The sequence below is a fragment of the Cebidichthys violaceus genome, unplaced genomic scaffold, assembly GCF_023349555.1.
Source record: "Cebidichthys violaceus isolate CVI_PGR_0920_01 unplaced genomic scaffold, fCebVio1.0.p SCAF_10, whole genome shotgun sequence".
In the NCBI taxonomy this organism is placed as follows: Eukaryota; Metazoa; Chordata; class Actinopteri; order Perciformes; family Stichaeidae; genus Cebidichthys; species Cebidichthys violaceus.
Genome location: NW_027176263.1, coordinates 4,629,370 through 4,653,294, shown reverse-complemented (window position 1 = coordinate 4,653,294; position 23,925 = coordinate 4,629,370). Strand labels below are relative to the sequence as shown.

Sequence of the window (23,925 nt, the reverse complement as noted above, 5' to 3'; positions counted from 1 at the left end):
GTGGCTGTTTATGCTTCAGTGTTATTTCACTCCATTTTTCCCTTCTGTGACTCAGACAGTGGTATTGGTCTGGAGAGCGGCGTATTTGTCACGGCACTTGTCCAGGGGAGTCCAGCAGCCAGGGAAGGTTCCCTTACAGTTGGAGACAGACTGATTGCTGTGAGTCTCGCCTAACTCCTTTGAAATCCTCTGTTATTGTATTTTTTTTTATTCTCCCTCTCTTCACATCTACCACACTACAGCTCACACTGGTTGCTTTAGCTTTCTGATCCAGGCCTCGTTCCATTGCAGTATCCACACTCCAAGCCCAGATAAGGTGGGATTAGGTTGAGTAGGTGAAGTAGAAGGAAGAAAGTTCCCTGCTTTGATTATTTCTTCAAAAACTTTCTGCTCTAGAGGGCTAGGTGGAGCTGTCTTCTCACACACACGGCTGCAGTATACTCACACTTGAGGGAATGGAAGAGAAAAAGATAAGTGGCAGAATTGGAGCTATGCATCTGCATCTCTTATCTTTGAAAAGTGACCTTGCCTCTTAAGATTAACATAACTCCCCTGCTAGTTTAAATTTAAGCATGAATCTTATTCATTACGGTTAAATCCCAGAGCACTTAGATATCTCTGCTCACCATTTACTGTGGCAGTGCAGCAGTCTCCTCCATATAGCCGGAGAAGTGATATGATAGCTCAGCTGCAACCACAATTAGCAATGGTAAGTACAGATGATGCGTTAAGAGACGTTAATCATGGGAGAGTATCCTATTTTATCATGCCCTCGTGAATCTTAATGGCATTAGTGTATCGGCTTGTATATAACTTATTGAATGCTTGATTGCAAAAAAAGAAAAAGGTCCAAAGTGCTGAATCTGCGATGAAATATGCATGGGATGTAGAATGTCAGTAGCTGAACTCCATGGCTCAAAGGTGAGCTCTGAGATGCTCGATAGAATGTATCTGACTTGTTCTAGGTTAAAAAAAGAAAGTTCTTTCTTCATAATAAATCTCAGCCATAATATATTACCCACTTTGCTCTTTGATATCTCTGACCATTTGAAATAAAAAATCCTCTCAAGTCGAGCCGATTGTGATGGAAATGTGCGGATTGCAGCGTGAGGGTTCTTCAGACTGAAGTGTGCTGGCCTAGATTTCTTGTGGTTTCCTCACTGCAGCATCGAGACACATCTCAGTCCCCGGGCCATCTCATGTTCAGGAGATATGTCACCTGTATGCGTTTGGAGATGTGCATGTATTTTAATAAAACTGCCTATAAGACACACACACACACACACACACACACACACACACACACACACACACACCCCCCTCAGAGGAATATCAAAAAGACGGACGTAGATTGCTTTAGTGTTGAAGGACCTGTCCTTATTTTCAGTTTCTTTCTCTTCTCCCCAGATAAACGGCATTGCTCTGGATAACAAATCTGTGACCGAGTGTGAGGCTCTGTTGAGGAGCTGCAGGGACTCTCTTAGCCTCTCTCTCATGAAGGTGGGTCTCTTTCTACTTCACCTATGCCAAAAATCTACTTTTTCATGCCCTACATAGCAGTTTTACAGCTTCCAACTGTGTGTTTTGTGAGAATTGGATTATCTTGTGCATTTCCAATTAATTTGCCAGTGTATCACAACATTCCTACGTCTGTCCTCCCCACAGTTCTTCCCTCACAGCACATCGGGCCAGAACATCTTTGAAAGTCTGCGTGAGTCGTCGGAGAAGTCCAACGGGCGCATTCACCTGTCTGAGATTCACTCCCGGAACAGCCGCAACCTCAAACACAACAGCTCGACACAGACCGAAATCTTCTGCCCGGATGTTGGAAGCACCAGCACAAGTAGCATCTCTGGGGAGAGGAGGAAGATCAGAGGGGAGTCTGATGAGGTGTACAGCGACATCGGCAAGCCGTTCTCCACAGGTTCCCTCCATGCCACTAGCCTTCGGCCGGCCTCTGACTTGGGCACTGGCCGCTATGGGCCCAGTGCTTTCCAAGAGTGTTGTACCTACTCAAAGGCGCCTTCCTCCTTGCCTTTTGACCCCGTCTCTGCCTCAGACTGCATCACAATGGAGACGACCCTGGAGAAGAAGCACAGTGGGGGCACGTGGCCCAAGATGATGGTGGGTGGTATGTCGGTGGCGCCAGATAACACCAGTCCAGTCATGGCAGCAGCCCAGCTCTCCATCTACAAATCGCCCAAGCAGAGGAAATCCATCTTCGACCCAGACACTTTCAAACGCCCCGAAACACCTTCCTCTAAGATGGAGTACATGGCAGCCAATCAGATTGCAGCCGTAGCCGGCGCTGCAGCAGCAGCTTCCCACTCCCCGCAGCCTTCGAAGACAGAGTCCTTGTCCTCCTCATCCACCCCGACCCCTCCAACCCCACCCACTCGCAGTGACTCCTTTAAGTTCAAACATAAACATCAAAGCAGCTCTGCCTCTGACTGCACGATCACCTCAGATGGCAAGGGAGAGGCTGCCATCTCCATGGCAGCGGGGGAGAGCAGAGAGAGGAGCGAGCGAGAAAGAGACAGGAATGGAAACCACTATTTTCTGGACGGCAAGGTCCTGACCTCGAGAAAGTCATGTGACGAGGACATCGGCCGAACCAGAGGGGAGGAGCCAGAGGTGAAGAGGCCGCGCCCTAAATCTGCCCCAGCCCTTCGACGGAGGATGACCCCGCAGACCATCACTCTTCCCTCCTTCCAAGTAAGTTTATTTAACGCCTCAAAAATTGATCTAGAGTCTGTTATGTGGTTTATTTGTTTCTTTTTGCGTGATCCCTACACCAATTCAAGGCAGTTTGTTTCGAAGCCTCTCTAATACAGAGATGAAAACATGATGCATTGAGAAGTGTTTGAATTCAAAATGAAACCAACATTTCAAATCATCCCAGTGGACCAAAGCATCCATTTTGTAATAGAATTTACAGCTCCGTCAAAGTTATGCCTCTGGGACTTGCCTCTTAAGCAGCGTGTCGGAGTGATTGATGCCCCTGCACTGGTACGGCTACCCAACCCAGGAGCTGAGTCAGTGCCTGGGGCTCAGAGAACCATGCCTGGCTACCTCTTCAGGGCCTGAAGCACACAGGAGAGAGCAGTGGGGATAAATGTTCATTTTACTGTAGTGGGATGTTCATGCTGTCATTTTCCTCGTATGGTGCTTGTCTCCAGCAAAAGGGTAGAGGATTTCTCCCTAGACATAATCGTGTTTTGTTACCCCGCAGGGAAAATGGTAACCGTTTTGTTTCTGTCATTCATTGCAGAGCTACTCTAACGATGAGCATTCACCAGAGCCCAGGGACATGCTACGTTCCTCCCCCAGTCGCTCTCACAGGCACAGCGTCGGCTTCGTTCCCACAGTCTACAATGGCACCCTACCTCCTAGTGAGTTCTCAGACTTTTACATAAACAAATGTTACCATATTCATAGCCCCCCCTCTCTAACGTGGTGGTATGTCTGTGCAGATTCAGCCCACCGGGGTCTGTCTCCTTGCCCCGCTGTGACGGCCGTGATGAGGAATCCGGTGTACACGGTGCGCAGTCACCGCGTTCATACCAGCAACTGTCCATCCGTCGCATCCCAGATATGTCACCAGCACACCCACACCAGGTACCTCCTTTTCGTACTCAGTTTCCTTGACTTCTGTTTTGAAACTGGTGGTTTATGTCAAAGGTTCTTTGATTGTCAGTTCAGTGTTTCTGATGGGGCCAGTTACGACTAATATTTCTTAATTAGACTGTTTCCTAAAAGCAAAAGTACGTATTTAGATTTTTTGCTATTTGCCTTAACATTATGCATTTTTTTAGCTCAGCCCATCAACTCAATTAACTTAACATGTTACAAATAATTGTATGTATAATTATATGAGCGTTTCCTAAGGCTGTTTTTGTTGTTGTGTGTAGCCCACAACACCAGGGTCGTCTGAGCCTGGACCTGAGCCAGCAGAAGCGCACGATTGACTACCCCGAATCATCATCGTCACGCAGCAGCAGAGCTTCACACGGTACAAACTCACTGCCCTCCAGCTCACGACTCGGTCAGTCTGACACTCATGCACGCACGCACACACACACACACGCATAAAGGTCACAGACTCGGTGCCCTTTCTCTTTTTGGATATTATGTCACAGCATTAATTCCTGTATCATCTCATCCCTCTGTCAGGTTCTTCCAATAATGTCCAGTACCGCACGGAGAGGATCAAAATCCCTTCCACTCCCCGCTACCCCCGCTCCATGCTGGGGTCAGACAGAGGTACTGCACTCACTATTGAAAACACACTTCACACTCACCACATAGGTATTAAAACTCTTTAAATCCCCTTAGATCAAACTGCACAGCAGCAGCTATATGTCTAAGATCAATGTCCTATAAAGTTTTAAATTGAGGTTTTACAGCACCGACGGAACAAACACCTTAAATGTCATTCTCAGATGTGGAGATTGCACTGAAACACTTGAATTTGCCAGTTTTGGTCATCAGTGTAAGCAGTTTGTCAACATGTGTGTGTGGTTACCACCAGATTAGGAGACTTTTATCTCCTCTGCTCAAGGTGGTAATTTGCATCCCGAGTGGTCGGATAAGATTCAGGTGTAAATAGTCTCCAGGCAATTCAAGATCTGTTTGCAATATCCTTGTCAAAATGTCAAGAGATTTTGAATGTGTGACAAGTGAGATGAAGAGATTTTTGAATGTGTGACAAGTGAGATGTAGTGTTAACTGTCGTTTTACAAATGGTTTGGATTGTTACACGTGAGATGTAAATATCATCAGGCTACGCACACCCTTATTCTGTCTCTTTCTGCTCCTCCTCCTCCTAAATCTAGGGTCCCTCTCACACTCCGAGTGTAGCAGCCCCAGTCTCATCACGCCTCCTCAATCGCCTCTCAATCTGGAGACTTCCTCGTTTGCCAGCAGCCAATCACAAGGCTCCATTTCCACTTTACCTCGGATCTCAGTCAGCCCCTTGCCAATAGGGGAGCGCAGGAAAGACAGGTAGGATTAAAAACAAGTGATCACAGATACAGAAAAGATGTCTGCACTAATGTGATGCTGCTAACTGAAAATTGGAAGTTGCTCATCACGGAAGACTTCAGAATATTAATCAGATGGTTGTCATTGGCGTCACGTTGGTCAGTGTGTTATTGGACTGGGATACGGAGAATATAGCTCTACAAATGGTGTAGATGTTGGGTGAATGATGAGAGTATGATTTTATAAGGATCACTTCAGAAGCCGGTATCGTATGGCCTACGTCTGCCCTTAGGGATCCTCTTCGGCTATTTCAAAAGGGGTTGCCAGGCAACAGGTCTATCCTGGTCAGAGCTGTGCAATCCCTCATTGAAATTCAGATTGAAATCCTATTAAAACTCTTACTAATTTCCGTGAATACCTCCTTGCTGTTTCTACGAAAGAAGCGGTGATCTGCCACTGTGTTGGGATTTGATTTGATGTCTTCCTCCAACATTTCTGTCCCGTTTTGTATCGCCGACGCCTCTGTCCTTTTACACTGTTACTGTCTCTGTGTGATATCTGTCCTCCATTCTGCTCTTTATCTTCCTCCCGTCTCTCTGCAACCTTCCGCTTCCAGATCTCTTTACCGTAACCGATCTTTTCTAAGGATTCCTCTGGCTGCAAGGCCGAGGTTCTCCTCTCTCAGGAGCCTCAGGTTCGTTCTCCCTCACAGTGCTACAAACAAGGGAATGCCCCCCCCCCCATCCTTCTCCCAAGTTCATGTCGTTCCCATGCTTCAGTGCAGTTGGGTAGATAATACAGTGGAGCAGAATAGTCTCACTGTACAGAATGCAAAAGAAGAATTGTCTTCTTCTTTTTTTCACTCCACCAGAGCGCGGTATAATAAAAAAATTGCTAGTTTTTGCATGCCACAATATTAGTGCCTTAGGAAACCACCAAAATAGACCTGATTAGCTTCACTTGCTGAACTTCAAAGCTTCAGTGTTATGTTAATATGTCTGCACTTGTCTTCCTCCATGTCGGAAAAACCCACTTGAATCTCAGATATTGCATGCAGTGTCCATACCTACCATGATGACGACATGGTCAACATGCATGTTTGTATTTTTTCCTTCAGCCAAGTCACCTTTTGAGTCTGCAGTATGTATATGTTATGCAATGGTATTATTAATCAGCCTGGAGCTTATGGGACATGGTCTTGTTTGTACACCACCACTATGTTTACCCCTGTCTCTGGCTGCTAATCCATTCCTCTTATCTGCCTTCATGGAATTGTACGCCATGTCCAAAGCCAACTTGTTATGAAGACACGCAAGTTCATGCAAATCCCCTTCATGTCAAGGGATTTCAGTTGCTTGTGCTATTATGACGTTGCACACATTGTCTCTGTACACTGAACCTGTCCAGGTTCTGTAAGCCAGACGTAAAGTGGCGCTCTGAAGAGATTGATTTAGAGGCCTGGAGGGTAACGTAAGCTCAGAATCAATCATTATTTAAACACAAACCAGTCTTTCTATTGATATGTTTATAATTTGGACCAGGTATGCTTCTGTGTAGAGAAAGCCTAGGTAGCCACACTCTCTCCAGAGCTGTAAATAAATTGTTCAGTCCAACTGTGACGTCGCCTCACCCTCTCAGCTTGCTCCGTTCTTTTCTGGGATGCTGTTCATTTACACACGTTACTCTTCCCCACCAGGCCATACTTGGAGGAACCACGTAACGTCATTGTGCACAAAGGCGCGGAGCCTCTGGGCATCTCCATCGTCAGTGGGGAGAACGGAGGGATCTTTGTCTCTAAAGTTACTGGAGGTAGCATCGCCCACCAGGCAGGATTGGAGTACGGAGACCAATTACTGGAGGTATGAACAACCTACTGTATGCGAATAAAAGGTTACAGCCTCGAGCAGCATAATTAAAAATGCATTGCTGGATGCCTGTCAAGGAGCCTATTAATACAGCAGCAGTATAATACTGATACTGCTAATATGTGTTTGCTTCAAAAGCTCAGTCATTTTACACAGTGGAGTACACAGACTGTATTCCATAGCATTAATACTTGCTGAAATGCATTTGCCGAAAGGGTGTTTTCCCTACATTAAAAAATTGCTGCACAAGCTGAAATTCTGTTGCAATGTCACATCAAGAGGACATACTGCTCTTGTGGAGGCTACACAGTGGGAGTAGTTAAAAGAAGTGAATTTATCCTACCAAAACTTTCCATCTGTCTTATCTCTAATGACCGAGGCGCGTGCATCATATAATTAAAATAAACATAAAAATAAGCATAATTGCTTGTAAATGTCAAGTAGGAGTCATATGTTGCAATGCAAATAATGGCTGCCTGGTCTCTTTTAGAGTATGCACTCTTTTTAAAACGTTAAAAATGGATGTAAAACTAATCCCCAGTCAATACTCGTGGGTATTTTCTCCACCAAGTCCTACTAATGACTTAAAACCCTTAATGGACTGAGCACATACTGTGTTCATATCTCTATGTTCTTTTAGTAACTCCCTCTCTCCTGCAACTCTCACTAATCACACTGTTCTTCCTTTATCAGTTTAATGGCATCAACTTGCGGAACGCCACGGAGCAGCAAGCTCGTCTCATCATCGGCCAGCAGTGTGACACCATCACCATTATGGCCCAGTACAACCCACACATGTACCAGCTGGGCAACCACTCTCGCTCGAGGTAACATGATGTTTTCTGTAGAACTGTCTGTAGATGTTCAGTGTGGGGTTAGCCCTAGGTGTGCTGCTCGGCTACTTCCTGAGCTGTTTCAGTTGAAGCAAGACATCTACAAGAGATATGTATACTGTGTTATATGGCCAGGACTTCTCTAAATGCATTTGTAGTTTATCTTTTTTTGAGATAATACATTTTAATTGCATTCACACTTTTCTTTTTAGCTGAATGAACACAAAAGGAATCTCTGAAACAGCAGATGTTAGTATAAAGATGTAATTAACTATGTAGCTCTGCATCTTTAAATATTTACAGTATTCACGATTGAGTCCAACCGATACTTAAGTTTCGATTTCGATTGCGATGTTGATATTTGACCGTAAAAAAAAGTCAGCCAACATTGGTTGATTTTATCCATTTGGTTATTGTGACCAAAATACAGTATGTACATAGGCATTTTACAGTGTAAGATAAATGAACCTGTCTAAGTATGTAATGGCGACACTGTAAAAGGTCTCGAGTACTTTACTTCACAGTAGAAGTCAATTAAAAACAATGTCATTTTATTGACGGAGTCAAACCTTTTCCTGTTTTTGACTTTCGGTGCAGCTCCCGTCTGGAGCCGGTCAGTACTCAGTCGACTCCCCAGGGGAGCGGAGCCGCCACCCCCGACAATCACTCCACCATCGATACACTCAGCGAACAGGACGAGGGCACACTCACTCCTTCCTCCAAGCAGACCACACCCAATACCAGTCCCCACAATTTCATCAGGTGAACCTCTACACAAACAATGATATAAGATAGATGTGGGAGAAACACTTGCTCTATGCCACATTATACTCTAGTAACTGTCTAAATGACCACTTGTCCTCTAGAATGCCGTCTGGGGGCAGCAGGATGGTGGGTGAGCCACGGCTTGTGACGGTGCACAGGCCTGGGGTGGAGGTGGGAATCACACTCTGCGGAGGGAACCTGCGGGGCGTCTACATAGAGAGCCTGGATGAGGACAGTCCTGCCAGAGGCCCTGATGGTCTGCTTCCTGGGGACCTCATTCAGGAGGTGTGGACTCATGCACCTCTGCTTCTACTCAAACACGCATGCATAGACACCTGTTGCCTGGGAATTTCATAATGCATATCGTTCACTAACACCTTAGCAACTGGCCGATATGTTTTTGTCATATTTACAATAACCGGAGTGCTTTTATTCTGTCAGATGTGTAACTGGAGAGACATATCTTTTTCTAAGTGGGAGTTTTATTCGATTTCACAAATGGAACTGCTGTGGATTTTCAGTAGAGTTGTAGGTGTAATATCGGTTATTTGAAGTGATCTCAAAGCTAAACTCCTTTAATAAGGCGTTGCAAAACTTTGTGTGTTTTTGTTACTGTGGACTTGAGCACTGCCAGACTCCGCTGGCATTTCTATTTTCCTGTCCGTCTTTGTTCCTCATTGATCTTCTCCTCGTCTGCGTTCTCTCTCACTCCTCGTTGGTGATCCATCTGAAATACCGCAAACTCATAACAGACAATTCGTGGCATGCTCCCACTTAGCTCTCTGCCACAAAGGGCTTTGCTATCCGAAATTGCAATGCGGCTTTATCATTAGGCTGCACAGCATCAGCCTGTCCTTCAATCATCCATCTTTTTTTGTTTTCTTCCCCCATCCATGGCACAAATCAATACTGCGACACTTCAGCACGGCTGAAAGCTTGGAGGAAAATGTAGCTGTTTACTAGCGGACCCTTCACAGGCATTGCGAATGAATATACAGATGAGTGTAGACACTCCCCAAATTTCTCTGCTCCTCAGCCTGAGTTTGTCTTATTTTTCATGATATGAAGTTCACTTTCCCTTTTTTTTTTTTTTTTTTTTTTTTTCTTCCATTCTCATCACCTCTTGTCTTTCAGTACAACTCGGTGAATATGAAGAATAAGACGGCAGAGGAGGTGTACGTCGAGATGCTGAAGCCTGCGGAGACGGTCACATTTAAGGTTCAGCATCGGCCAGATGACTTCAGCACGCTCAAGGACGTTCCAGGAGATGGCTTTTATATTAGGTGCATACATATATTACACATGCACACAGATCATTGTCAGGCGTTTATTTGTAACCGCTCTGTATAAAGACCACACTAATTTCCCCTAGTAGCCTCATCTCTCTCCATGTTACTATATATAGAACCACCACTGGAGCGCCCCTTGGACAAGTTGGAATCTTTCTCATCTAACCAATTATCCCAGATCCACCGAGTGACTGCAATGCTGCGAATCAGACCACAAATTTAGGTTATCCAATCTCTGTACTCCCTACGCAACAGACCCAACACCTCATCCGTTTTAGTGCTCTGTGTTATCTCGGGCCATTAGAAATGGATATGAATGGAAAGTGAAGCTCTAAAATAGTCACGTTTTGTTGTTGGGTGTGGCATGTTGCCTCAGCTGCCGCAGTCACTTGTCATATAGGCTTGTGATGTCATCCACAGTAAATACACTCGGCCTGCCTGGCTGTCACAGGCTGCTCGTTAATGACTTTTGAGGCTCCAACAAGAGGCAAGCAAGGCCTATATTGTCAGTGAATGAACTTTCTCTAATCTTTTCTCACCCTTCACAGCTTTCTTGTCTGGTACCTCACCTGCTCTCTCACTTCATCAACTGTATGCTCCTCCGCTCCCTCGTTCTGCCCTACTCGTCATAACTCCCCATCTATCTTTGTCTCTCCTTCTCACCAGAGCACTTTACGACCGCGTGGGGGAGGCCGAGGGGGACCTCAGTTTTAAGAAGGATGACATCCTGTACGTGGATGAGTCTTTACCAAAGGGCAGCTTTGGGACGTGGATCGCCTGGCAGCTAGATGAGAATGCACAGCAGATCCAGAGGGGGCAGATCCCCAGCAAGTACATGTGGGTGGAGAATGCAATGCACGCTTACACACGTCCATGTTTGAGCTCGAGGACAGTTTGTAACAGCTGTCACAACAAGCTGTGCCATACTGCTGCAATATAGGAATCGTATGTAACGTCACTTTTCCTCCATATGTTTTAATCTGCCCTTTTGTACTTACTGCAAGGTCATGTAGTCCTCTTATTGAGTGTCTCTGGAAACATGCATTGATGTTACGAAACAAAATTTCCTTTTTTTAATGTGGTTGTTCTCAGACTGTGCCTGAAGGGCCAGTAATCAATAACAATACATTCTAAACAAATGCTAAAATCAATAAAGATGTATTATTCTGTTCAACCAACCTTTACTCTCAGAACTACATGCCTAAACTAAACCTTTGCTCCAACCTTAGTACAACGAACTAAGACAATCCTCACAAGTGAAAATGCATACACAGCCTTTTTCTATGTGGATCCTCTTCAATTAAATCTGTCTCTGTGTGTGTTTGTGGTGTAGGATGGACCAAGAGTTTTACCGCAGACACAGTGTGACAGAAATGAAGGAAGACTCCGGTAAGACTCTCTCTGCAGCGGCCCGCAGATCCTTCTTCAGGAGGAAACAGAAACACAAACGCAGCAGCTCCAAAGACAGCAAAGAAATGGTGGCTCTGGACGCCATCAGCACAGACTCCATCCCTTTCCTTGATGGTGAGAGGAAATGTTTAGATGTTTAATCAAAATGGCATCATGTAAATCCTCGCCAAAATGGATATTTGATTGATCTGCGTGTTCTTTGTGTCAGACTGTGTGAGCCTGGCATACCAGCGGGTCCAGAAGGTGGAGTGCACCTCTCCCCGACCGGTGCTCATCATTGGGCCGCTCACTGACGCCGTCAAGGAGATGCTGGTCAAAGAGTCTCCTGGGAAGTTCTGCAGATGTGTACTGGGTGAGTTAACCTGATCCAGATGTTTGTCAGTCCTACAAATCAGGGGGAATATATATATATATATATTGCTTAGGGTTGGTCATCATTTCTATTTTTATATCCGATCGTGGTCACTTGAGATCGCCGATAGACTATTCACTCGCCAGGGGCAGCGGGAGTAGGAGGGGGTAGTTATGTCACAGCATGCTCGTGAAATGCCAACATGGAAAGCTTAGTTATATGCCTACTTTGGTTAGATGCCTAGAATAAGGTCCGTGGTTAACACAAGCTAAGATATTTTAACTGTTGTTCTATGACGTAAAATAATCTACTCAAATTCAAGAGTGAGGTATTTACTTACGTATTTTATTTGTCTTAAAAAAGGTTGTGGCTAAATGAGATTGGGGGGATATTAAACATCATCAGGCCGACTAGTCAGCATTAGCTGACATTAGCTTTTTGCGACTGTATTCAAGCTTCAAAAATCATAAAAACAATGTTCATTTGTGAAGATTATCTTTCTGAAAAAAACTTTTGTTTGCCACAGAGTTTATTTTCTGCAATAATCTCAAAATCCAATGGACAAATCCCGTTGGTTTTGTTCATTTAGATAACCAGTGCAATGCAAACTTGTCGTCTCTTGGGTAGCTTGGCTGTTTAAAAATAACGGGTTTGTACACAATGTCCTATGACCCACAAGTGTCGATACTGGTGATGATTATCTCTGACCAACCAGTGGTCTGCAGTGTTTTAACTCCTCCTTCTAGTCCCGGCTCAGCTCACTTGAGGTGGTTTAAAAAAAGTACCAGGTACGATCCACAACTTTTGCAAATGAAAAAAAAAAAAAAAGGAGTTGAGCAAAGATTGGTGAGCAGTCATATGAAGAGCGGAGATGCATGGTGTCAGATCAATGGAAAAGAGGCAAACTGGTTTGTTATTAAGGATTTAAAATTCACTGGCGGACCTCTCTAAATGTACAGTAGGGTGCAGATTCTAGACATTATTTTAACAACATCTTACTTCTGATGATAGCCTACGGTAGTTAAAATCACATTAATATTAGTGTAGGAACAACCAGTCATTGATCATCCCTTTAATTGTCAATACATATCCGATCGCTAATTGAAAAAAGCCTAATAGTGCGTCTACATTCTTAAAAACTGTTGGACGTTTCTGCATCTTGAATAAGCCTTAAGGGTTGAAGAAATGGGAGGGTTTGTACTGATTTCATATGAACTCTTTCTGTCATGTCTTCAGAGGTGATGAAGGCATCCCAGCAAGCCATTGAGCGGGGCGTCAAAGACTGCCTCTTCATTGACTACAAGCGCAGGAGCGGCCATTTTGATGTGACCACTGTTGCTTCTATAAAGGAAATAACCGATAAGGTATAAAGTGCTTTTCTTTCTCATGAAATTTTATCAGGAAAGATGAAGTAGATTTAATGTCTTTAATCTCTGCTCAAGATAAGATATCACTATCGCAGCGCTTTAATCTTAGATGGCGATTAACAAAAAGAGAAAAGATTCCTGCTCATAACGGCAAGTGTCAATTGTTGTCAAGCCTTTTGAAACAGAGAGTTGAAGTTGTTGGTCGTGTTTTCTTTCTTCTTTCTGATATAGGGCTGTCACTGCTTGCTCGACATTGCCCCGCATGCCATCGAAAGGCTCCACAGCGTTCACATTTATCCAATTGTTGTCTTCGTCCGCTACAAAAACGCAAAGCAGATCAAGTAAGTAGCATTTCTTTGAACCACATGCACTGTCCTGATGACTCCCCCACCGTGTGTGTGTGTGTGTGTGTGTGTGTGTGTGTGTGTGTGTGTGTGTGTGTGTGTGTGTGTGTGTGTGTGTGTGTGTGTGTGTGTGTGTGTGTGTGTGTGTGTGTGTGTGTGTGTGTGTGTGTGTGTGTGTATATGATGGATGGATGAGTGGATGAGTGGATGAGTGGATGGTGCAGGGTAAGCCTTCACACTCTCCATCCCACCATGAACCCTTTGGTGCATCTGTCAAAGCACTCCATCCCACCACAAACTCAAACATAATCCCAAACAGCTGTTCTTTCTTTTCAAAATAAAGTCTCCCTTATATCCCTTCTTCACTCCGTATTTGTTGTATTTTATGCATGTCTTGCCAGGATTCATCAGACATTGTATGATTCTGTATGATTGAAAGCTTTATTAGACACAATCCAAATTAGAGGAACATTAGGGATTATTATTTTTTTTCTCAGGGAGCAGAAAGATCCGGTTTATCTGCGGGACAAAGTATCTCAAAAACATTCCAAGGAGCAATTTGAAAGTGCACAGAAGATAGAGCAAGAGTACAGCAAGTTCTTCACAGGTTCGTATACAATCAAAAAACGACATGGACCACAAAACAAAATGCCTGTTATGTGTCAGTCAGAACTTTATTTGAGTTGTAATGAACGTTCCCTTTCTGTTTCCCGTTTTCAGGTATTGTCCAAGGCGGCACCCTCCCTTACATTTGCACTCAGATCATCACTATAGTTGATCAAGAACAAAGTAAAGTCCTGTGGACTCCACTCGGCTGCCCCTAGAGGAAACCAGCTGCCACTACAGCAAGCTGCAGCTTTCATCTCCATTCCCCAAACACTAATTAACCCTTTCAACACTATACCAATAGGTACACTACAGTGAGCTAGTTATGTAAATTATTGATATTTTTTTTATTTTGTCTTTGTCTTGATTTATAGTGTGCTCCGGAGCGGGTTAGTAGCACTGGATCTTGACGTTAAAAGTTCAGTCAGTCTTCCCTAAGGGTTTCTGGTGGTGTATTTGTAATGCTGCATTATAGGCGTCCGTTTACAGTGAAAAGATGATTCTGACTATTGGTGTTCAATATATGCTTGAATGCGTGTGTGTGTGTGTGTCGTCGTCATCGTCGTCGTCGTCGTGTCTCCCCCCCCCCCCCCCCCCCGTGTACTCCAACCTCGACACTAATGAAGTTCAGCCAGCCCCTAACCCTCCCATGTACCAAATTACATTAATGGTTTTTCTACAAATATGCACCCATTTTGATGACGACTGACAACAAAGTGTGTGTGTGTGTGTGTGTGTGTGTGTGTGTGTGTGAGTGTGAGTGAGTGAGTGTGAGAGAGAGAGAGACTGTTCACAATTGTAATGACAATTTAATTTGAATCATGGTTGTTTGCTAGAATGAATACGACACTATAGAAATGGAATGCCAGGATCAGACATCACATTCCTCGTGGTGTTTCATCACAAAAGTGCAAAAGCATCAAACCACCTGAAGTATGTAGCCGTGGTCTCACTGAACCTGACTGCCAGCGGTGACGGCCATGAAAACTCAAACGCATCGATGTTTGCTCTATGCATTGTGTTTCTATAGCAGCTGGGTGGGCGGACAGTTTATGGGCCTTTCGGAAGTGCCTTTGGAGAACAACACTGATCTGAAACCATCCCCTGGTCACGTAGCCAGAACATTGAGAGGACTTTTGAAAGTGTCTCTTCCAGATTCAATGCATCATTTCACCCGTGGCAGACTAGATGATTTTAGGGGCTGATTTTAGACCAGTACAGCGTAGAGCGCGTGACAATGGTGAGGTTTTGAGGGGAGGCCAAAGCGGCGGCCAACGGGTTAACTCCTCAGAATGCACTCCAGGGCTAGACAGACCACTGTGTAACTATCATTCTATCTCTTTAACATATATTTAACAATATAGAGTATAACATATACAGTATGCAGATACATCTGGAAAAAAGAAACAAATATATATAAATATATATTACATGTATTTTTACTAGTTCATACGCCTAGGAACGTCTGGCGGTCAAGTCATGTCTTAGCAGGTATTAGCATGTTTTTTAAAGAATTTATTTTTGTTTTTTGTGGTTGGTTATCAGTCACTTGTCGATGTACTCATTAAAAGAGACACTATGAAGCAAAATTTGCAGGGTAATATCTTAAAGGATTTTCCTCTGATCTGTTTAAATGTTAGTGACTTTTCATTGTTATTTAATTGTATTTTTTATTCAGGAGGCAACAAATATTCTGCCCTTCCTCAAAACAATATCCTGTATCTTATTGTGCCAAAATCCACTAAGGCAACTTTATCCTTATATTTCTGTTTTGCACTTGTTTATCTGTTAACCTTAAACATAACTGTTCCTAGGTTTCCAGTAGACTACGAATAGGTACTATAATTTCTTCTGTAACTAATTCACGTTTTTATCTGTCACATCAGTTCCTTACATTTCATTGATGGCCTTTTATTCTTAATTGGAAAAAAAGGATCACTTCTTATTTGAATTATTAAAAAGGGATCTATTCTTGCACAGTTTTTCAAAGGAAAATTGGTCCACAAGTTTGACTATTGGGCTGAAAGAGTAAGCAGAAGCCAACTGTAATGTTACTATTTTTCTGAGTAGATAGCATATGGTAGAGCGGGATGCAACGTGAAATTGTTGTATTTTTAGAAAGAGTCTACTGTAGATGCCAGGTACTGATGAACTTTTCTTTTATTAAAAAGAATGTGATTTGTATGTTGAGACATTAACATGAGAATAAAACTCATTTTCTCTATCACAATACGGACTAAGTCTGAGATTTATTTCTCCCACACCCTGTTGAGTGACATTTTAGTACAGTACTTACTGTAAGCTATAGTGTATTTTTCTGACATTGTAAAATAATTTCTTCTTTCCTCAAAATTCCCAATTGTTACCCACCGCTGTACCTACATTTTAGTAGCAGTAGGAACTGGTAAGTATTTTATTTGTAGGCTATTGATATTTCACTTAAGTTAAGAGGAACTACATGATAAATGTCAGGAGACTATATGAACCAGCGGTGTTATAAAGTGTTACTAATATACAGGTATATAGGTTATAGGTTAACCAATATAGGTTTGAAAAGTGAGATAATTCTGTCTCCGCCTTTTTATTTAGATTATGTTTTCAAGATGAAGAAGAAAGCAGTGCTGAGAGCAAATTTTCTGCAAATGTTTCGCTGAAATGTGACAGTGTCCTTCAGAGATGTGGCCTATAAGGATGAAAGTGAATCCATTTTGCTGAAAGCAGCAGTAAATGAAAAAGCGGGCAGATGAAATAGCCTTCACTTTCTGAATTGAGATAAGGTAGTGTGACAATATCTGCCAGCATATCAGAGAGAGCGAGGGCGATAAAGATGTGGCCTTGCTTCAGCATTAAACAAGCGGCTGCATTCCTGGGTTTATATTCACTTTTTAAGCGCTGTGGCTCCATTTCTTTCCCCTCAGTAGCACTAGAATCATACATCAAGCTTTTTGACGGTGACAGGTCAACGTGTGCTGTCTTCACACTATAACATTGAGACCAACGTGCCCCAAAAGGATTTTGGTGATTATCTTGATCCTAAGATATCTTTGAATCTAATATCTGAGTCACTTAAGTTACTTTATTTAATCAGGTAGTCTTATTGTGATCATACTCTCTTAAACTGGTTAAGAGTAGAGCACAGATGTCTGCAGTACAGAGATGTGTGAGCACCCATCTCCTCACACATGCTCTGCAGTGATTGTACAAAATATCACTGGTGATGAATGAAGGAATATGTGTAATTCAATGCATAGCAGTTTTAGCCTTATTTGAACTGAACACTTGATAGCATGTTACTTCGCTTTTTTCACCTTTTTTAGGGTTACAAACAAGACCCATAAAGCTTTATTTTGTTTGCAATCACTGGCCATGAATACTTTATTTTCAAAACTACCAATATTCTGCTTAATTCTCCTTATCATATGATCTGTCTGATGAATGTTGTCAGCAGCAGAATTATTTCCTGGCTCCAGTTTATTTTTCTACTAATACACACATTTTCATTCCTACTGGAAATATGAGGCAATTCACACAAATACAAAGAACCTTTTTCTGTTTTTGGTGGAAAAAAATGCATCATCTGATATGGATTTTTCCTAAAAAAATAAAAAAAAATATGGCAGATTTACCATGAATCATTGTCTTGTATTGGCTATTCCTTCTCAGCATGTCAGTCACGTGATCACTTGAGTTACACTAAGCTTTTTACTCCTAAACTTACACTCTTAATGGAACTCTTATGAGGCTGATGAACATGTGCCCAGGCTTAGGAACATGATGAACACATACTCGGTCTACACTCCAAGAAAAACTTCTAATTCTGCAATGTTCTATGAGAGTTGTTTTCCATGCAGTTGGACAGCCTGTAGCTACACCAGATCTTGTTGGTTGATTGGGCGCCTTTAGCCCAAGGTTGTTTCCTCCGAGCGCTGCATCAGGGGGCCACATGGTCCTCCAGCCAATGACGTCACTTTGCACAGTGGGAGGATTACCCTCCAGCTGCCTGTCGGGGTTCATTGGTGCAAGAGAGCACCCAATGTCTCCAAAACATCCACCAATGTCTCAAACTGCCTGCTACCAAGGCCTAATTGTTCATGCTTGTCAATGCTCTCCAGAGAATGTTGCTCAAGGTTTGGGTCACTCATTTCTTCACTATGCTTTAGGTTCAGGTCTGCTATATCGTGCTCCTATTCTTAATGTCCTCCAAGTACCCTCTTCCCTGTTTTAGAAAGGGCTAGGGTCTCCAGCTCTCCTGGTGAGGTGTCTGTTTCAAGACAGCTGCTGACAGCTCAACTGAACTTGAGAAGTCTCACGTCTGACAGCAAAGGATCTTTGTAGTCCACACTGGCAAGCCGTGGCCTTTCCCATCTCTGAGTGCATGATGGGATGAGTTTGTCCAGTTCAGCCTTCTGCTGGTTCACCAGCACATTACCTCATCAGCATCTCAAAATGTCCTGTGGGATTACCACCTGACTGCTCTCGTGTTAATCTCCTCATCTGTCAGCACTGAGACCCTCCGGTTAAAGTTCTGCTGGCCCACAAGAACCGCTCGCCCAACAGCTGGCCTTTCATGGGGGATGATCAATTTAAGTCCCTGCTTCTGCAGCCAGCAATAAACGCCAACAAGATTTATTATGACACACAACGTATGTAGCATGTGTTGCTGATGCTCTCACTTTCTGTGACCTCTCTCGGAGCGTATTGTTGCTGTGGAAGTTGGATCTCAATAGGCTTGTTCACAGAGTATGTATGGAGTAAGATTCCCTGTTGTTTACAGCATGAATGATGTGCCAATATGTTTGTAAATTATGTGTGGATGAGCAACATGAATTTACATTATTGCTCTCGAGAGAAGCTCTCTGTTAACCTATGATTTACACCTCACTTGTTCCCTGAAAATAACAGGATTTATTGAATAAAGATGAGCATTGGTAAAACTCCCATACTCATGAGGCATTGGATCTATATCCTTTAATAATTCCTGACTAGTTTCACCTTGGTTCTAGCATGAATGTAATTTTCTCATTAAAATGTTGCAGTGCTTGAAAAATTAAAAATGGAGGTAGGTGCTCCATGACACTGCTGTAGAGCAGCATCGTTTGTGCTTAATGTGACCAGTTCACCATTTTACCAGCAGGAGGACATCTTCAGAGCTGCTTTACATGGCCCATTCTAATAGTTATTCAAGATAAAACCGAAGTTTACACTTTTTGATTTTAATCTTGGTGTTTGGCTGCAGGGTCATTCTGAAGCAAATTGGATGTAAATGATGTGGATGAAATTATGGATCATGTTACAAACATTCAATACTTGTTGCATCTGAGTTTATTTTTATTCGGTAAATCTGGTGGACAGCAGTGTTGACCTGTCAAAGTCGAAATGCTTGCATAGACACTCATAACTCTGACGTGCTATAATTTACAGATTTCCTTGTCTTTGGTCTTTTACAGTTCGCCCCCCCTCCCATGTTAAAGTATTCTGTTACAGAAGCTATTTCTGTAGAAGCGCTACTATTTCCTAGACAATAAATTACCATCACAGAACATAAATCACATGTCTTCGCCACACCTTACTTCGGCATGTTTGCTTTCCAAATGATCTGTGCTTGAGAAATAATAATAATTCCACATTTATGGGACATTTATTAGGTAATTTATAAGTATACTTAAATAGTTGCTGATATTGGTGATACATTAGATCCTAGAGCCTTGTGGACAGATTATTGAGGGTTTATTGCAAACAATCTCCAAGAAGTCTGGGGCCCTGTGACACAGGTGGCTGTGTGCACCTGCCTGGTCTGGCGCACATGGTTCAGTGGTTATTCAGGGGCCCCGTGCCAGCTGTTTCCCCATATCCTTTGGTCTGGCTGACTACTTGAGGGGCATAAACCACTGCTAGTCATGCTTCACCGTCATCACCAATTCACACCTGTTTTTGACCTAATATGTGAGCTAAAAGTGTGAGGATATTACTGTAATTCATGACAAGCACCCTGTGTGTTTACGTGTGGGTATGTGTGTGAGGCCTTTTATTTAAATCCATTTCTCAAAATGAAAACATGGGACGCCCATTATCTATGGGTGACAAGCCACAGACGCAGTAATTGAACAAGGGCAGCACTATCCTTAATGAAAAGTCAGTGCAATAGGATCTCTACAGCGACTGACAGTGTTGGAGTCAATGAAGAGTAACCTCACTTTACAGTCGTTTTGTATCCACACTGTCATCACGACATTTCCTATGGGGACTCATCATTTCCTGTGATGTTTATATAGGCTGCTGTAATTCTTAAATGCATCACTGATAGATATAGCTTGCTTTCCACAGCCTCCTCGTTTTTTTTTGTTGCGACGTGCGTCACTCATTGGCGCGCATCAAAGACGCAAAGGCGCAATTGTAGACCGAGGTCTGCGCAGACCGGTCGGCATTTGGAATAAACATCGTCGCAGTATCACTGCCCTCTGTCTATCTTTATTATAAGCGCGTCGCTCCGCCCTCCTACCTGTAAATCTGCCCGCTCTCCTCTGGAGCGGATCTGACAGGCGCTCTCTCTCAGCTGGCCGCTCCGTGCCAGGGCTGCGGGGGATCGAATGGAGACAGTGACATCCACCCGAGCGCTCGTCCTTTTTACGCAGAATTGACAACGAAAACACCCGCAAGATTATGTAGTATTCATCGCTGCACAGACGGTCAACCAAATTGTAGAATTAAATTATCTTTTTTTATCGTTTTTTTCTTTTCTTTTTTTCTTTTTGTTGCCACCCGTTCACAGTCGATTGACGCGTAAAGAAAGTGAAATCGATCGATCGAATTCACCGCCTGCTTATCGACAGAATCCCGTGAATGGAAGACGGCTAGAGAAGTCGCCTCGCCGAGAACAGGCTGCGAACATTTCTCACTGGTTGTGTTTACTACAACTCAACGTATCATTGGCAGCGTCGACGGCTGCAAACGACGCCGTCTTCACCATGGCTTTTGGCGTGAAAGAGCCAGAAAACCCCTCGGACTGAGACGCGGTTAACATTCGTCAATATTGCGGATTTAAATGCCTCTGTCCAAGGGACACCGACCCGCTATTTTGGTCAGGTTCGCGTGTGCGATGCCTCACGCTGTCACGAATAAACGATTCATAGGCTGCTAAACTATAGAAAGAGACTACATCGGGTGGGTGAGCACAATTTACAGCAAAGAGTTTTTTTTTTTTTTTTTTTTTTTTTGTCTCGAGCAATATGGCTGGTGAGTGGGGCTGGGGACGCTGGCACAGGCTCTCCAAGGCTCCTAAATGCTAGCTGAGGCAGGTGGCACCGTTCCCCATGGAAGCGACAGCTCTATGAGGACAAGCAATATCAATAATAATATAAATCCGGGCTCTTCAATCTTAATATCCAAGATGGAAGACGTTGTCATCCCGTTCTCGTCCGAGGTGCCCTGCGACAATAATGGACAGCGCATGTGGTGGGCATTCCTCGCCTCCTCCATGGTGACGTTTTTTGGGGGTCTCTTCATCATCCTGCTGTGGAGGACACTCAAATATATGTGGACCGTTTGCTGCCACTGCAACGTCAAACACAAGGTATGGCCGCTAGTTTGCCCACTGTCACTTTGTAGATGTGGAAATCTCTTTGAACGTCTCACACAAAACCACTAAAGCACATACTGTGCTTTTAAAAACAATAAATGTGACCTGACTTCTTGTTCTGTAACGACCTGCATTGTGAACATGACATGCCACTTCGATGGCTTCCTCATAATCTGCACCCACCAAACGGATATCCAGTGCCAACTGCAGCACTGCCTTTTTATAATGAATGCATCCCTTGAATACGATTGTTGTTATCCGTTGGCTGTGTTTACCAACTCCCACTCTTGAATGAAGGGGGTGGTGTTGCATGACAGATGCGGGTGTGGGATGAGAGGAGAGCAGCTCCTTCATTTGATTTTGCTTTGCTTCAACGTGCATCATAGTAGCCCATCCTCATGGCACACCACCTCTTGATTTCTAGGGTGGAAATAGACGTTTGGGGGGGGGCACGCATTAGTCTCATGTACCAGGGTAACATTCCACCCGTGAGACCTGATGAAGTCCATTGGGACTTTAAATGCAGACCCAATGACATCAAGGCTGTCGCTTTCATAGTATGCAACAACTCTGCAAAATACAGTCCATGGAAACATCATTTCTTCTCGCTGTCTGTTATTCACCTTTTTAAATGTTTCCAATCAGAGGTTGCTGTAATGTGTTTTTGCTGCACATTGAATATCTTTGCAGAATGATGAAAGTAACTCGTCTGCAGGACTGACATAGAAATGGGATGAAAAAGGGTGACTGCCCATTACTTTGCTTGGGGTGGCCTGCTTCAGCGATGAATCATGGCTGATTCACGTGTGTATTAAAGCCTGCTTCATACATGACTCACACACTTGTGTATAGTGCAAGTGGTCCCCTGGCTGAACAGAGGGTAATGTTGCTTAGAGTGTGCGAAACATGGTCTGTTCTTTTTCTCGCTTAGAATGAGAATGTTTTATACAAAAAAAAAAAATCAGGTAATGGCAAGTGCTGTGCCAGTGTGAGTCTGTCATCAGCATTAAGCACAAAGGGGTTGAAAAGAGGATGGAGTGACAATGATGGCTGGAAGTAGGAGGGAGCAACGGTGAGCTCCCTCATCCTTTTGATGTGTTTGGGTTATGTCCAATTCAAGTAGATGAGCCGTGCCCCTCCTGCTGCTCGTCTCCCATGTCCTTTTGGTGGCCTTGGCCCTTTTCTGCCCATTTTTGTTTGGTATTATGACAGGTGGAAGACAGGGCATAGAGTCATCAGCTTAACTGACAAAAACAGCAGAAAATAGCCTCCATTGCTCTGCTTAAAGCCATTGAATTCAATCATATCTCCCAGCCCCACACAAATAAATCCCATAACAGATATGTTCAATTAAGCTGTGATGGATCTAGATTTTGGATAGGACGTGAAAAAACACAGATTGTCCAGCCCGGCTTTTGGCTGCATATTGAAAAACACAAGTTGACATTTACATGATATCAGATTTAGAATAGGCCTCGGGGATACAAAAAATTGTCCCGTCTAAACAGCTCCTATTTACATTGAGAGATAACTCTGCCTGTTAGGTTATTACTTGGCTGTCGGCCTCATGTCAGTTTGTTACGCTCATGAATCCCAGTATCAGAGATGGCATCCAACCATATGCCATCCTGCATACTTCTAACAGTCTTGCTAGGAAAGTGATGGAAGTAAACTATGCAATTATAATGAGGTATCCATCTTGTGACTGCTGGTGGGTATCTGGTTGCATCTCATCTCTTGCAAAAGAGGAGAAACTGGAATAAAATGAAAGCACGTTTCAGTTTGCACTCCCTCCCTGTGCTGCTGTGTTGCTGTGCGTGGAAAGGCAGAGCCGTCCCGTTAGGTGACTTTGGTTGGCTTGACACTTGGCTGCAGAGGGAAAAGGCTTGTTAGGAGTATTAAGAAGGGGAAACTGGATCTCTGTTCAGCTGACTAGCGCGGCCGGCTAAGTTGGCATGTGTCAGAAACAGGATGCATAGTTGGCGTTGAGAGGCGGTGGGCTTTCTACTGGCAGTACTGGGAACCTGGAATCGGAGGCAAGGAAATGGAGGTGGAAACTCTGAGAGAGACACAGGAGGAAGTGGAAACAGGGGGTGTGAGGGTGTCAGAAGGGTTTGAGAGGGGGTGTTGCATTGCATGGTGTCCTCCTGTGCTCTGTCATTGACACACAGCTGTGTCCTAATTCTTTTAAATGGTCCTCTTCTCTGTCAGGATTATAAGGGAGAGGTCATGGGTCATATACATCATGCTGGAGGAAGGAATGAGATAAGTGGATGCAGCAAAGAAAAAAGTGCAATGCAACTTTTTGAGACTTCTGGACTGTTAAAAGACAGAAGTCTGATGATAACCGAGTATAATCTTCTTATTACTATTTTATCTTTCTAAAACAAGACAGGACAATCGTATTAGAACACAGCTGTTTTATAGTTCTGGTGCTGTCTACCGGGTGGACTAAAAAAGCAACATAAAAAGAAATAAACCCACCAAACCCACATTGATTTTCTTTTTTTAACACTAGTAATGGCAACATTTATG

General features: G+C 43.6%; 2 protein-coding genes across 20 annotated transcripts in view; both read left to right on the top strand.

Moving 5' to 3' along the window:
• Nucleotides 1-16,044, top strand: part of dlg5a (discs, large homolog 5a (Drosophila)) — a 33,625-nt gene extending 17,581 nt beyond the window's left edge. For 2 of the 5 annotated variants that reach the window (XM_068721550.1, XM_068721533.1), the window contains 21 exons: nucleotides 56-159; nucleotides 1,408-1,500; nucleotides 1,666-2,715; nucleotides 3,272-3,392; nucleotides 3,474-3,618; nucleotides 3,912-4,045; nucleotides 4,174-4,263; nucleotides 4,836-5,004; nucleotides 5,600-5,677; nucleotides 6,680-6,842; nucleotides 7,542-7,675; nucleotides 8,279-8,443; nucleotides 8,548-8,731; nucleotides 9,581-9,729; nucleotides 10,402-10,572; nucleotides 11,069-11,259; nucleotides 11,354-11,497; nucleotides 12,734-12,861; nucleotides 13,096-13,205; nucleotides 13,706-13,815; nucleotides 13,929-16,044. In XM_068721550.1, the coding sequence (XP_068577651.1) occupies nucleotides 56-159; nucleotides 1,408-1,500; nucleotides 1,666-2,715; nucleotides 3,272-3,392; nucleotides 3,474-3,618; nucleotides 3,912-4,045; nucleotides 4,174-4,263; nucleotides 4,836-5,004; nucleotides 5,600-5,677; nucleotides 6,680-6,842; nucleotides 7,542-7,675; nucleotides 8,279-8,443; nucleotides 8,548-8,731; nucleotides 9,581-9,729; nucleotides 10,402-10,572; nucleotides 11,069-11,259; nucleotides 11,354-11,497; nucleotides 12,734-12,861; nucleotides 13,096-13,205; nucleotides 13,706-13,815; nucleotides 13,929-14,032 (3,737 nt within the window). In that variant the 3' untranslated portion in view covers nucleotides 14,033-16,044. The remainder of the gene's footprint in view (nucleotides 1-55; nucleotides 160-1,407; nucleotides 1,501-1,665; nucleotides 2,716-3,271; nucleotides 3,393-3,473; nucleotides 3,619-3,911; nucleotides 4,046-4,173; nucleotides 4,264-4,835; nucleotides 5,005-5,599; nucleotides 5,678-6,679; nucleotides 6,843-7,541; nucleotides 7,676-8,278; nucleotides 8,444-8,547; nucleotides 8,732-9,580; nucleotides 9,730-10,401; nucleotides 10,573-11,068; nucleotides 11,260-11,353; nucleotides 11,498-12,733; nucleotides 12,862-13,095; nucleotides 13,206-13,705; nucleotides 13,816-13,928) is intronic. The other 3 variants (XM_068721568.1, XM_068721559.1, XM_068721541.1) reach the window with 2 other exon arrangements.
• A 4,143-nt stretch (nucleotides 16,045-20,187) lies between these two features.
• Nucleotides 20,188-23,925, top strand: part of kcnma1a (potassium large conductance calcium-activated channel, subfamily M, alpha member 1a) — a 133,188-nt gene continuing 129,450 nt past the window's right edge. For all 15 annotated transcript variants that reach the window (XM_068721427.1, XM_068721493.1, XM_068721410.1 and 12 more), the window contains exon 1: nucleotides 20,188-21,384. In XM_068721427.1, coding sequence (XP_068577528.1) covers nucleotides 21,094-21,384 — 291 coding nt within the window. In that variant the 5' untranslated portion in view covers nucleotides 20,188-21,093. The remainder of the gene's footprint in view (nucleotides 21,385-23,925) is intronic.